Genomic DNA, 14119 nt, shown 5'->3' with positions numbered 1-14119 from the left:
AATAGGTCAATGTGTTTAACTAGAATTGGAGAACATTTTAAAAAGATACGATTTATTGATTTTTAAATGAAGTTAATGTTTATAGTGACAAATGGTATATTTGTACTTCTTAGCATAGAGGTTTGCGTTCAAAACTTTCTCCATGTTGTTCCCTTGCAGTGGGATATGCTTGGCTTCCTCTGGTGAAACATGATCAAATAGCTTCTCAGGAGTATAATATCCCAATAACAACCACCCTGCCTCCAAATTATTTAAGCATTCAAGATTCTGCAAGTGGAAAGGTATTGCATAGTATATAATTTACAAGAAATTTTTAAAAAATCAGCTCTGAAACAAGGCTATCTTTTTTCTCTGCTATTTAAACTAGCATAATAGTGTGCCTGTCCATTGCAATTATGAACTTAACCTACAATAATCCAACTCTTACTTTACTTGTGACCATTAGAAGAATGACTCTATAAAAGTATGTCAGGCTCATCTCCAAAACTTCCAAATGAATTTTCCCATTTTTCCCATCTCTAGAGCAAGGTGGGAGTAACGGTTCAGAACAGCAAATTAACATAAACTAAATGACTTGATTCTCTTATCTCACACTGTCGGTGATGGCAGCAAACTCTTTCTTGCAGCATGGCGGAAGCGACATTAAATGGGTGGATGGCGGCAAACCGCTTTTCAAAGTGTCAACGTTTGTTGTATCAACAGTGAACACTCAGGTGAGTGTCATATTCTAAAGTAGAGACCTAGACTATAATATAATATGATGGTGACTCCTGCATGTATAGGAGAAACGTATCATTTCATGAGTTGTTGAATGGGCAGCTGGCTGAACTTGCCAAGAAAGATACTTAATGTGTAATTTTACACCTCTTTCAAGACAGACAAAGTGCCCTAACTCCTTAAGTAATAAAACTTGAGGCCAAAATGCAGAAGTGTATTTAGCATATGACTGTCTACTCGTAGTATGATTTCCTCATACTTAACAACTCCCAGATCTAGAACCTGCTCAATGGTAAAAACAAATACATTTGACATTTACCCCAAAACTAAGCGTAATCCCCGTGCCTACCCAGGACCATGAGATAGACAGGACTCCAGTGGAGAGTCACTTTGACCGGTTGCTGGCTTGGTGACTGAACAAGTTACTTTGGCCTCTGTGGTTCTCAAGTCCTCATCAGAAAAATGGTATACATAAAATATCACTACTTAAGCTTGTGATGAATACCAAAGTAAGAAAATTCATGTGAAGGGAATAGTAATTCATGAGTTATCACATGCTGTCTACACATACGTAATTGATAAATTGTAAACTTACTCTTTCTGATGTGAGGCAGCTTTTTTGTTTTGTACTGTTTTATCTCAACCACATATTTGGCTCCTAAGAATAATTAAATAATCCAAGTTCCATGTAGAGATAAGCACAGAGATAACACAGATAAAGATTCACAGATATTTTAAAATTAATAAAGTTCAATGTTTCAAGGAAACTTCCATCCTCATCCCCAGTCCTGGATCCCACAGCTGATTAAACCCACCTCATCTTGTTTTCCAAAGGTCCAAGGCTCTCGTCTCCCACACTGTGACTTCAAACCCATACTACATTCCTTTAACTTCTCCAAGACGTTTTTTGGTACTTGCCCTTCCTCAGCCAGGGAGAAAAGCACCTGTCTCCTCTCTCTGCCTTCTGCTCATCGATCTGATCAATTTACCCTGATCGTTCAGATCTGAGGTCAACTGTCACTTCACTTCTCCTAAGTCTTCCTGGTTCCCTGAGCCTACAGACAATGCTGGGCTGTCTTGTAACCTGCTCAGATGGCATCTTGATTTTATTGTGAAACACTTCTCAAGCTGTGAATAAATAGGTACATGTGAAAGCTGTGGTATGATGCTGGTCATGTTGTCACGATGGACAGCCCACAGCTGATGTGATCATGTCTGCCCTGCCTTTCTTCTGTCAAATAGCCCTACCAGGGGCCTGACACACAGTCAGCTTTCACTAAATAATGACTAACTAGACAAATATATGCAGACATACCTAAGAGGAAAACACTGTCACTAGTTAAGAAATAAACTGCAAATAGGAAACAGAAACATCACACACTCAAATGCCAGTATGAGGAAAACCCATGCCAGATGCCCATGTAGAATATACTGCAAGAGAAACAACACAAATATATCTCAAACTCAAATATTCTTTCATTTCTTGACTATATAACTTAGCTCAGAACTTGGAGAAATTCCAAGCAGATTTCAACAGATCAAAACCAAGATTTCTTGGGGTTTATGTCACACTTTTTGTTGTGTCGTAATGCCAGACTGATACAGACACATCAAACCTGAAAATATTCCTAGGCATGTCAAAGACAGCACAGTGTCCTGTGGGTCATAGACGATGTAAGAGAGATTTATACAATTCTCTAGAATGTGGACTGGAAAAATAAGGAACATTGAAAAAAAAAAGAGAGAGGGAAAGAGGGATGGAAGAATAAAAGGATGGAAGGGAAAAAGAAAAACAGGCAGGGAGGCAGGTAAGGAGGGAGAGAAGAAAAGCAAGAAGGGAGGGAGGGAGGGAGGGAAGGAAAGAGGGAGGGAGGGAGCCAGCCAGCCAGCCAGCCTGCCTGCCTGCCTGCCAGTCAGCCAACCAAGGGATGTCATTCTCTAGCCAGGGCTATTTGGCCAAGAGGGATGGGAGAACTCTGAGTATGAAATACGTGAGAGCGTGGGCATTGTCATCCAGAGTGCTGGAGTTCAGTTAGGGACCTTCAGGTGACCTCTCTGTCTACTGAAAGAAGGGGCTCTAAGTCTGATGTCGTGGGGAAACACTGCTTGGAAGCGCTTGCCGCCATCACTCAGAGTTTGTGTACCCCCACAGATAAACACTTCTTCTGCCTTTGCAGGACCCACATGTGAACGCATTTTTCCATCAGTGCCAAAAAAGAGAAAAAGACATGTCTCAGTCACCTACCTCGAGTTTTGTCCGTGCTTGTAAGGTAACATGATGTGTAGATTTAGTGGTTTATGGCATAGAAACTGGCAAAGAAAACCTATTTCCCACTGGATAGCAAACTAAGAAGTGATGATTATTAGGGACTTTAAAAGACCTTACAGTTTAGGGAGCAAATGAGTTTTACTTCATACTTTCTACATAGTTCTGTTCACATGAAAAGGAGAAAAGACAAAGAACAGTTTTTTTATCCTAAACAGAAATCATTGAAATGAGAATGTATTTACCATTGCTAATTAAGCAGAGTCCTTTCAACATGACCTACACCTTCTGCGGTAGTGACACAGGAAAGCGAATGACCACATAAAGGGGCTATGGTGATCACGTGATCACATCGTATTCCTAAAAACACCTTCAGATTGTGCTGGGCTACTTCCCCTCGTTTTTTACATGTTTCTTCCCATCAACTCACTGCAGAACTTACTAAATGTGGACAAGATCCACTCAATCATGAGCTTCCTGCCTATCATCCTGAATCAGCTCTTCAAAATTCTAGTGCAGAATGAGGAAGAAGAAATCACTGCGACCGTCACCAGGTATCCATAGCAACCCTGGAGGGGGGATAGATTGTGCCACCCCTCGTCAGACAGAAACCTGATGATTGATTCTGACTAAATAGCCACATTTGTGTACATTTCGTGTGAACATACTTTTCAGATTTAAGTATTTCTCACTCTCAAACCCTTGTTTTCAGATTCCTGGCTATTATCATTAGTGGAACACTAGTTTTTTTTCTTTTGTGCTTTAAATGTTTTACTTTGATATAATTGTAGGTTCATTAGAAGTTAAAAGGGGTAATACGGAGAGAATAAGTATACTCATTATTTAGTCTCCCCCACTGTCAGCACACACACACACACACACACACACACACCCCTATCTGTGTATGTATGAAATTATACAGTATGCAATCATTAGCTTTTCCACTCATCACAATTCTCTGAAGATTCACCCAGGTTGTCCATCTATGACTAGGTCACTTCTTTTCATGGATGAGTAGTATTCTATGATATGGATTGTACTACAGTTTGTTTAAGGATTCATTTGTTGAAAGACATCTGAATTTTTCCTATTTGGGGGCTATAATGAATGCAGTCACTATAAATGTTCATTTATAAATTCTAGGTCAACATAACTCTAATGCCTGACTTCTGGTGTGAATCCACAGTAGCATAATGGCTATACAATTCATTGGTTGAGTATTAGAATTTTTTTTAGAAACTGCTAGAATGTTTCCCAAAATAGTTACATCATTTCATAGTCCCACAGAATTTTTTTAATTGCACTGTTTCCTTTCTTTTGTGTTAAATTTGGTCAAACCATACTCTTCCAACACCACTAATAAGTCTAGTCACAAACTTAGAATTCTGCATTTATATTATCTTGAATTAATAATTTAAACATATATTTGTTGTGTGTTTCAAAAATAGCCCTAGCATTATGAAAAAATCACAGTTAGTATTGAAATATTGACTGTTTCTTCCTTGTTCATATTATTTATCTTTTCTACAATGAAGGCTTTCAGCCCTTTTTTTAACATAAAACCCCGAAGTTCTGAGAAATTAAAGTATTAGTATCAGTTCCACAAACAACCAGTTCTGGACCCAGATTAAAAATCTCAAATTGTGACATCAACTAGTGTCCCTTTCAGCTGAGTATTACGTCGATGTTGACAAGACTTTTAAATATCGCAGCTTGCAGATCTGTTAGCTTCTGAGATCTCCCAAAGCTCTCCAGACATGCAGCAACTGATCATGTTAATATGAAAAAATATCAACATACCACTGCTACATGAAACCCTAGCCCAGCTAATGATGGAAATATACAGCTTAACCTAATCTCTTTTTCCAAAAATAGGTCTTCTGCTCACTGGTTGAAAGGTGAGCCCTTTAAAATGGAACACGGGCACTAATCAGAGCCTAATTAGGTACTAAAATGATCCCTTTTCCAGGAAGACAATGTCAGCAAGTGCAGAGACCACAAGAGGTGCATTCAGCTCAGAGGAAATGTCTCCAGTGTGATCTTAGACCCTAAGACCTTACTTATACCTTAGTGGGTTCTTGGAATGCTTCTGTTTCGAAATTACTCCCAGGTGATAGAGATATGTCAAGTGCCCTCTGTTGGGAGTGAGAAAGGCAAGAAGAGAGTGTGATTTGGCTAGTTCATTCATTCATTCATGAAATACCCCATTTTCCAAGTATTCCAAGACAGTAGAATCTTTATGTCTTCATCCAGGCCACTGAACATCCTTGCTTTTCCAGGGTTCTGGCTGACATTGTGGCCAAGTGTCATGAGGAGCAGCTAGATCATTCCGTCCAGTCATACATTAAGGTACGGGGTCACCACTAGGGCACTGATAATATGCCCTGTGCTGTGTGGCTTGTCTTGTTTCCTGTCTGCACTAAGAGGGAGGGTCTCACCCTGAAGTTGGATGGTGCCCACCATGGTCAGAACACGAGTTTGCCTTAGCAGAATTCCATTTCTTTGCATTAATGGGCTAGCTGTATTGTTTAAGTGTAAAAGCACTGTGTGCATGTGTAAATGAATATCAATGTGGGAATGGTGGAAAGAAAAAGACAGAAGAGAAAGCTAAAGTGTTGCTCCTTTGACGTTGACATTAGAAATATATGAAATTTCTATGCTAATTAAGAAAGACTTCTGCGGGTTTGTTGAATGCTCTGTGTTTCTTCTGTAATGTTTTCTTAGCTCTTTTTATTGTTTTCTCAGGCATTATTTCATTTTCCCAGTTACTGTATATTTGTACCTGCTTCTGGTATGTTAAGTCCTTTATCTTCTGGCATGAACCATTTGCCCATCTCATTGGTGTGCACTGCTTCCTCAGTGTCCCTTGTCAAGTGTCCACTTGGAGATGTTCTATTCTCATTTTCAGTTGGCTGTGAATCGATGCCAATGAACTTGTGGTGATGTTTGCATTCTCATAGTTCTGCTCCAAACATCCTTTCATTGAAAGCAAAATACAAGCATCCTCAATTACTTTATGATACATACAAAACTTATATTTCCATTTTGTATACACAGACTGGATCTTTGGAGATACTACTTTTTAAATGAAATATATTCAAGTCATATATAGGGATAAATGTACATTCTAGATGTTTAGAAATGCAACTGGAGAAGAATTGGGGCCTTCTGTGATAGAAACTTCTTTGTTTAACAGTGATTAGTGTCATAGAAATGTTGCTACAAAAGGAAGTAGTTAAAAATCTCATTCTGGAATCAACCACTCTGAGATTCCACGTGCAAGGATTCTTATCTATGTATTTTCTGTGAGAAGTGTTAGATGTCCTCCCCAAATACCAAAGCATGAGTGTGTGACCCTCCTTAAAAAAGCCTGCATGCTAGAATAGTCATTTCACAGCCCCTTCCTTAGAATATAATTGTACCTGCTAGGACCCTGACTTCAATTACCGAAAGCTAATTACACCTACAAATACCGTGTAGTTTGCTCTGTGCTTAATAGAGGGGCATCACTTACTTTGCTAGTGGATTGATGAGTGTATTTGCTAGTGTAATTATCTGGGAAGAGTTTATCTTCTCAATAGTTACCCTAACTTTCTATTTCAATCCACAAAGAGACCAAATAGAATAAAACAAATCCATTTCAACTGTAGTATCAATTTCCTTGTTCTAATGGAGTTGTTTAAAAATATATTAAGAACTTCAGCTGTTGTGGCTACTTCCGTCATCACCAAGGCCAGCTCCTGTGAGAGCCTCGGATGCTCAGACTCTTATTCTGTGGTGCTCTTGGAAAGGCATCCTGGAATAGGCTTCATTCTCACCCAGAAAACATGAAACATCTTGACAAGAGTGTCACATTCTACAATACAGCAGAGAGGTGGTTTACCCTTTGTTCTAAAGCAGCTCAAATCCAGAGATACACTTACGTGGAATTTCAGATTGACAATTCCTAAGGATATTTTAGAATTTACTTTGAAATAAACAAACACTTCCAACCTGTGGATTAGTCTGGGAAAAAAAAAAACCTAAACTAAGAAGTGAGAGACTTCAGCCTAAGCAGTGAAGTGCTCTGAGAAGTGAACCTCAGGAAACCTCAGCTGTCTCCACTAATACAGAAGAGGAGACAGACCAGACGAGGACCCAGACGTGTGATTCTGGGATCAGACTCCTGCTAAAGTATATGGTTAACAGCCTGACCTTGTGCTAAGAGTTTGAAATTATTTTTACCAGAGATGGAAGGGAAACATTTAACATATAGGTATATATTAAGTCCCACCCCCTAGGAACATTGTAAGCAACCAATGGGCTGATTCCAAGACATGCTTGTATATCCTTGGGTGATGTTATAGTCATTGTAATATGTATTTATCCAAAAGTAAACAAAACACCATTTCAAGTTCAGTGGTACCAGCTGCTAACTCACTCCATCTATGGTATCAAAACTGCACACATACCCTGTGTCTTTTTCAAAGATGTGTGTCTGTGTCAATCTAATTAAATGCTGCGCTTCACAGGGGTTTGTCGCACCAACAATTCTAAGAAGCAGGTTTGTAAGGTTAGACTAGTCCCGTGCTAGTTGAAACAAAACACCCTTCAGGCTAAATAACTAAGTAGGATTCAGTAGTTGGTGGTAAGTTTGTCTTCACAGGAAGTTCAACGCTTAGGGGAAACTAATTACCCTTAGCTGTAGCTGGTTTTATGAGCCCATTAGCTTTCTGTCTCCCCTTTGAGATGAACTTCAAACCCCAGGGCCTACCCTGGTACTGATGTGCTTTGAAGTCCAAAGAAAGGGTTAGAGATCCAAAAGTAAATGTACCAGTCTCCTGCCTGTCTTCCCTCTAAGTTGTAGTCTATTCTAAATTGTGACTATCATGAAGACAATACCTTTCTTGAGGCAAACCCAACTCATAAACAAACTACTATAATTCAATATGAAGCATTTAATGTCTTTGAAATGTGTGTATTCATATGTATGTATTGATGTTCTTAAATTTATGAAGAAATAAAGAAGGTTATCACCAAGATAATCCTTGGGGGAAAAAGGAAACTAAGCAGCGTTCATTATCTTACTGATGGCTGACGTTTATCAACCTCTTAATAGCTGTGTCTAGCACAGGTGATAAAACCTGGGCTTTTGGGGAGCTCACCTCCTCACTTCTGGAAGGCACCTGCTCCCCCACTTGGCTATTTGAGTGGGTGCTCTACCCTTTCAGGATGAAGAATTGCTACCATGCCACCTGTTGCCAGTGGAAGGAAAGAGAAGGGGAGTGTGTCCTAAGTAGGTGGGTCCAAGCCCTCCATGACTCCTTGAACCTGCTCAGTGGCTCTCTGGCCCTTTCTCTTGATTTCTACAGAAAGAGTGCCAAGGAGAGCTTAGGTGAGCGAGGCCCTACTTCTGCAAAGACCCCAAATAGGAGCAAGTGTGTCCTGCTCTTCCCATCAGGCCTCCGCTGACTCCATGACTAAAGCTGACACAAGCAGCTGATTATGAGAAATGAGTTGTTCATGTAGGGTGATCTTCGAAGCCTTTTAAGAGTAATTAACTTTGTTCATTTCTCTGGGTTTTCTTCAGTTTGTATTCAAGACCAGGTCCTACAAAGAGAGAACGATACATGAGGAACTGGCTAAAAATTTGAGTGATCTTTTGAAGTCAAACGATTCAACGATAGTCAAGCATGTCCTAAAGGTAATCCTCTTCATCACAGTGCATACGTTGCTAGCAGTGGATACAGAACTCTATCGCTCGAAGGTGACAGGACCCACTGATTTCCACAAGTCATTTTCCTTCTAATTTCTGACATAAGTTTCATATCAAAACTTAATTATATCAAATTATCAAGTAAAAATGGGGTCTTCTATATCAAGAAACATAGAGAGGATCAGGTTGCACCCAAGCTTAGTCCTTTGATCTAAAGGCAGAATGAATTACTATTAAAAATTGTCTGGAAATATTCACAAACAGTAAGTATAGAACAAAGCTTGGTCAGCTAGTTATAGTAGGAAAAAATTGGAAAGAATTGTAATGGCATATTAATGAGCATATTGACAATAGAGGATAAGTGAGTGACAGCCAGTTTTCAATCTCAAGTTGAAACGTGCGTAGGGACATGAAGAAGAGACCATGAAAAACCTATAAAATGATGTTGGAACCCTGAATTTAGATGCAAGCTTTTTGTCTATTGTGATTTGAAAAATTCATCTGATTGGGTCCAACTGATTGCAAATATCTAGAAAGGCAATATGACATCATAAGCCATCAGCATAAGTTCACAAAAATCTAATTCTGACTGACCAAGTAGTTTATTTTTAAGAAGCCTTCTGAGTGTATTCATCGTATTTATTCAACTGATATATTTCAGGTGCCCACCTACCTTCAAGCAGTCAGACTCCTAGGCACTTGGGATGTATTAGAGAGGTGACCTAAATTCCATGCCTTTGGGTGTTTACTGGGAGGAATGAGCTAGGGATATAGTTTAATCATAAGTTATATGTTGATGGCAAGCCAGATGAGAAAAGGAAGTGTGGAGCAGTTCAAAGAAATAAGCAACTCCCTAGGGTGGGCAGGTGACCTGATAGAGAAGGGGACACGAGAAAAAAGGAAGGGAGCTGGCCATGGGGGTTTCAGAGGAGAACACAGCAGGTGCAGGGAAGGCCTTACCTATTCAGTAAGATAGCTCTGAGTCTGAGAGCACCACTGTGGGCAAGGAATTGGAGCGGTTAGATGAAGTCAGAGAAGCCATGAGCGGTCTGCCATGCCTATGGACCACCATGAGAATGGAGAGAGTCTGTTGAATATGGAAACAAATGGCAGAACATTTGGTACAATGACTAAAGGTGCAATTTGGGACAGGATAGGAGATGGAGGTAGTTGCAGTGTGCCTTGGATTCCTTAAACACTCTTGATAGTGTGGGTTTCACTTTCACTCTCAAGCAGACACTTTCATTTCTTCAGGGACGTGATCCCTTCATTAAGCCACATCTGCTTCTTTAGAATGGACATCAGCCTCTCGTCCCCTTCGCCTAAGCCAACCTCTTGGACTTAAGGTGATGGTCCACAAGGGTCACCACAGCATTGTTCTAGCCAGAAACGGGATGTGATTCAATTGCTCTGTGGTAGTCCAGCAGAGAGATTCATGATGATTGAATATGTAGTGTGGTAATGTGATGTGACCCCATGCTAATGAGTCTCCATAATGAGACTCTAAACAAGGTTTGTTGAATTAAAAAGGCAGGCTCAGGAAAATAAGTAGAGAATAACAATTTTTATTTGGTGTTCAGTGGTAGAAAAAGGGAAATACACTTTCAACATGTAAGTATTGGTGGGAAAATGATTAACACATAGCAAAATGAGCACAAAATTAAGAGCCCAGTGATGAGCCTATCACAAAAGCTTTATTTTAGTTTTGTTAACTTAAGTGAAACAAATATTCATGAGTAAATCTTTCATGAACAAATGCTCAAAAAGTCGTCTCAAGTAAACTGTACACTTTTTAGCTTCAACTTTTTGATATTATTAAGGAGCTAATGTATGTAATAATGTATGATGTGAGCTATGACAAGCATAACTTTGATAAATGTCATCCTAAGGTAACAGAGAATGTGTTACTGCTCTGGTCCATTTACTTACTCATTTACTTTAAGACAAAAAAATTGTAGTAATATTGTATTGTAAAGATCATAATCATCATTATTTTTACATAGATTAATAAATCTTTTATTGTCTTTTTCCCTTATAGCATTCTTGGTTCTTCTTTGCAATTATTCTAAAATCAATGGCACAGCACTTGATTGATACAAATAAAATTCAGGTAAGATCATAGGTAATATAGCAATGTAATATCATCCAACAATTACACTAATGAACATGTTCTCATTAGTTCCACTTTTATTGGCTGTGTAAAACCTTAGCAATTTATGTTAATTGCTTTTTAAGTACAAGAACTGATCATATATGTTAATAAAGGCCCATTCAGAAGCAGATGCTAAGACAAAATTACAATTGCAAAATCTATTGGGGAGAAGTAATTATAAAGGACAAATGGAAAAAAAAAGAGGTAGGCAGATCTGATACCTATGAGAGAAAATGGAGAAGGAAGGGGCGTTGGTTTAAATGAGCCTGGCATTGAAGAAGCTTTCAGCCTGGCCAGTTCATCATGTGGAAGCTGAGGATGCTCACTGGAGGAATTGTACACTGCACAGGTCCTGCTGGCAAGTCTCAGCCAGCTCCATCACTGAATGGAAGAAGCCTGAGATAATGCGTTTTTGCCATGAGTGATTGATTGGTTCTGGGATATAGCAGGTTTTTACATGTTTTATACTAGTTAAGGAAATGTCTGGGCTTCTACAGTCCACAGTTATGATGGCACATTGCACACAGTCGTGAATCTGCTCCTTCACAGCCCCCATCGCCCTCTCTTAGAAGAAGAGGGGTTGGTGGAATTAATTCTAGCTCCTATCACAGTCTCCTCAGAAGCTTACCTAAGCTCACCACCCCTTCTTCTACAATCCATTCCAGGTCCTCTTACCCTAGCTCAGAGCTGGGAAAGTCTTGGTGACCCACCAGAGAGTGTGGCCCAGACCCTCCTTCCAGAGGGTCTGAATCTTTGGCAACCCCATTTCTGTAGCCAAGGTCACTGCATGTGATCTGTGATTACTCACAGAGTCAGGGAATGAGAACTAACCCATGAGCACCCAAGAGAATACCTTGAGTTCTCACATACCTCTCTCGGCCTCCATTTGGATAGAGCCAAGAGAGGAGCGCCAGTGTGCACCCCCACCTGGCATTACCACCACCACCAGAAGTAGACTCAGACAGTGTTACAGTGGTGGGCACAGGAGATCAGTGACATTTTCCTGACTTACCTTCCTGGTGGGAGACAGTCAGTGTCAGAGCTCCCTCTGGCATCCTCACAAGGACAGCTCCAAACCATGGCCTCCATGTGCAATGTTAATCCAAATGTTAGTTTCTTCTATATAAACTTCACATTTGGGACCAGGTAAATGACTTTGGATGGCTCTTTGACACCCCCATCCCATCCATCTAAATGTTATCAGAGCTTTAGTCAAGATTCTGTCTTCAGTCCCTATAGGTCTGCACTCTTAGCAGGGTAGATATGAGAGTGATTTTGATTTCGAGCTAGGAATGTCATGTAGATCCTGTGTCCAATAGTGCTTGAAGTATGCAAATGCCCCCCTCTTTCCAGCATGCATATCCTTGGTAAATGCCCATAAGACCTTTGGAAGAAAAATAGAATCATCACTGCATATAAGTTGCTCAGTAGAGGTTTTGGAAGCTTTCCTCTTACTCAGCTTCCTCTTAATTCATATGCACTGTATGTAGAAGTTAACGCTGGTCAGAGACAGGATTGTGTCTACTTAAAGACACAGACCTCCATCATCAAGTTGTCTGGCCCTAACTCCTTTGTTATATTTCATATGGAATTATCCAGCTCTACAAGTCCCTCAGAGTTGAGCTTTTTTGAATGTCCCTATAGCCTTACCACTAATCACAATGCCCTAGCCAAGCATGTCACATGGTCTCTGTTACTAGAGTGACCCATTATCTCCATGGCTGTTAATGAATCAGTACTATGGCTGCTTCTGCTACCAACATACACCAGACACCGTGGAACATAGCAGTAATGGTAGTACCAGCACTTTGTTGGTGGCTTAGGCTCAGTGCAGTGTTTACTGTGCTTTCCTATGCCATTTCATGTTCTAATGAGCACAATGGGCTCTATTAACAGGAATTCCCTCATGCACACTTTCTTCTACATCTCTACTCCAGCCCTTATCCTCTGCTACAGTAGCTAAGACATTTACAAATTTCACTTCAGGTGACTTAAATCCATTTCTTGGGTCTGAAAAGCCATCAATGCCTTATAGCAAGTTACCTATCATTTACTCCTAGATGCTCAAAAACCTTCTTAGCTATTAATTCTAATGCATACCCTTTTATATTCTGTCCCTTAAATCAAACAGCCTTGGTATCCAATATTAAATGTCTTTCATGTTGCTCTTGTAGATGCTGCCTAGTTTCCATAGCCAACTTTGGTATGTTCTCTATGACTTGATTAGGTCCAGGAAGCCATTAAGTCAGGGTCTTTTAACCAAGGAACAGTTGGGTCAGCTTGCCTAGAGTTTGCCTATTTCCTTACGAAATGAAGGCTTGGTGGCGTCTTCTCTAATGAGAAGAATTGACTGTTCGAGGGATATAGAAGACCCTCTATAGGCATTAAAGGTTAAGGAAATACACAGGGATCCTTCCTCAGTGACAGAAATACTTACCCACACTTCCAGGTCCCAGCACCTTCCAACCATCACCTTGACTTTGGTAGGACAGAAATGCCTTCGCTGTTCATCCATCTCTGCAGCAGTGAATGTCTTCACCCCAGTCCCTGCATGTGGTTTTTTGTTTTGTTTTGTTCTGTTTTTTGGATACACCTGCTTTCCTTCTTCTAGAAATAAGAATCTCCTGCCCCAAAGAAGAGGAAAATCTAACATGAAGATAAAAACGATTCTTATCTCTAAATTCTACCCTGTGGGGATGCGAAATTCTCTCTCGCTGCTGTAATCCCTGCTCTGCCACTGAAGTACTGAGTAGTAAAAAATGACTCTTGACATCTAGATAGGGGCTGTTTATTTCAGCTGTAGGAGAATGGATTGGACTAAATTCTGCTACCAGTGTGATTGATGTGTATCTTCTCACATAGATAGGTCACAGAACAGACTGAGAACAAAATATCTAAACAGCCCGTTGTGCCCAGAAATTCATATTTCACTGATCCCAGTTGGCCTTTACGTTACCTATTTTAGCAGTAGCCCTCACACTGATTCATACAGGAAATCAGCACCTTCCATTTTTCTTATTAGTCTCCATAGGAAAAGGTGTCATCCTTTGACACAAAAGCATTCAAAGTAAACGTCTCCCAGGGTATTTGCATATTTTATTTTATTTTCTCTTCTCTTTTAATTATGAAGTGAGTAGCTTTCTACATTGAAGGAATTTTAGTCATGAGTTTCTGGAGCAAGAATGGGTGGGGGAGCCGGGCGGTGGTGGCGCACGCCTTTAATCCCAGCACTCGGGAGGCAGAGCCAGGCGGATCTCTGTGAGTTCAAGGCCAGCCTGGACTACCAAGT

At 40.2% G+C, this 14119-nt stretch overlaps 1 protein-coding gene across 11 annotated transcripts in view; it reads left to right on the top strand.

Moving 5' to 3' along the window:
* Window positions 1–14119, top strand: part of Dock10 (dedicator of cytokinesis 10) — a 250555-nt gene that overhangs the window by 179561 nt on the left and 56875 nt on the right. For all 11 annotated transcript variants that reach the window (XM_052750000.1, XM_052750002.1, XM_052750003.1 and 8 more), the window contains exons 21-27: window positions 160–281; window positions 627–713; window positions 2895–2987; window positions 3419–3537; window positions 5263–5332; window positions 8553–8666; window positions 10717–10788. In XM_052750000.1, coding sequence (XP_052605960.1) covers window positions 160–281; window positions 627–713; window positions 2895–2987; window positions 3419–3537; window positions 5263–5332; window positions 8553–8666; window positions 10717–10788 — 677 coding nt within the window. The remainder of the gene's footprint in view (window positions 1–159; window positions 282–626; window positions 714–2894; window positions 2988–3418; window positions 3538–5262; window positions 5333–8552; window positions 8667–10716; window positions 10789–14119) is intronic.

This window comes from Peromyscus californicus, unplaced genomic scaffold, assembly GCF_007827085.1.
Source record: "Peromyscus californicus insignis strain IS unplaced genomic scaffold, ASM782708v3 Scaffold_21__1_contigs__length_65335640, whole genome shotgun sequence".
NCBI classification, from domain to species: Eukaryota; Metazoa; Chordata; class Mammalia; order Rodentia; family Cricetidae; genus Peromyscus; species Peromyscus californicus.
The sequence above is the reverse complement of the archived record's forward strand: the minus strand, read 5'-3'. Positions and strand labels throughout refer to the sequence as shown.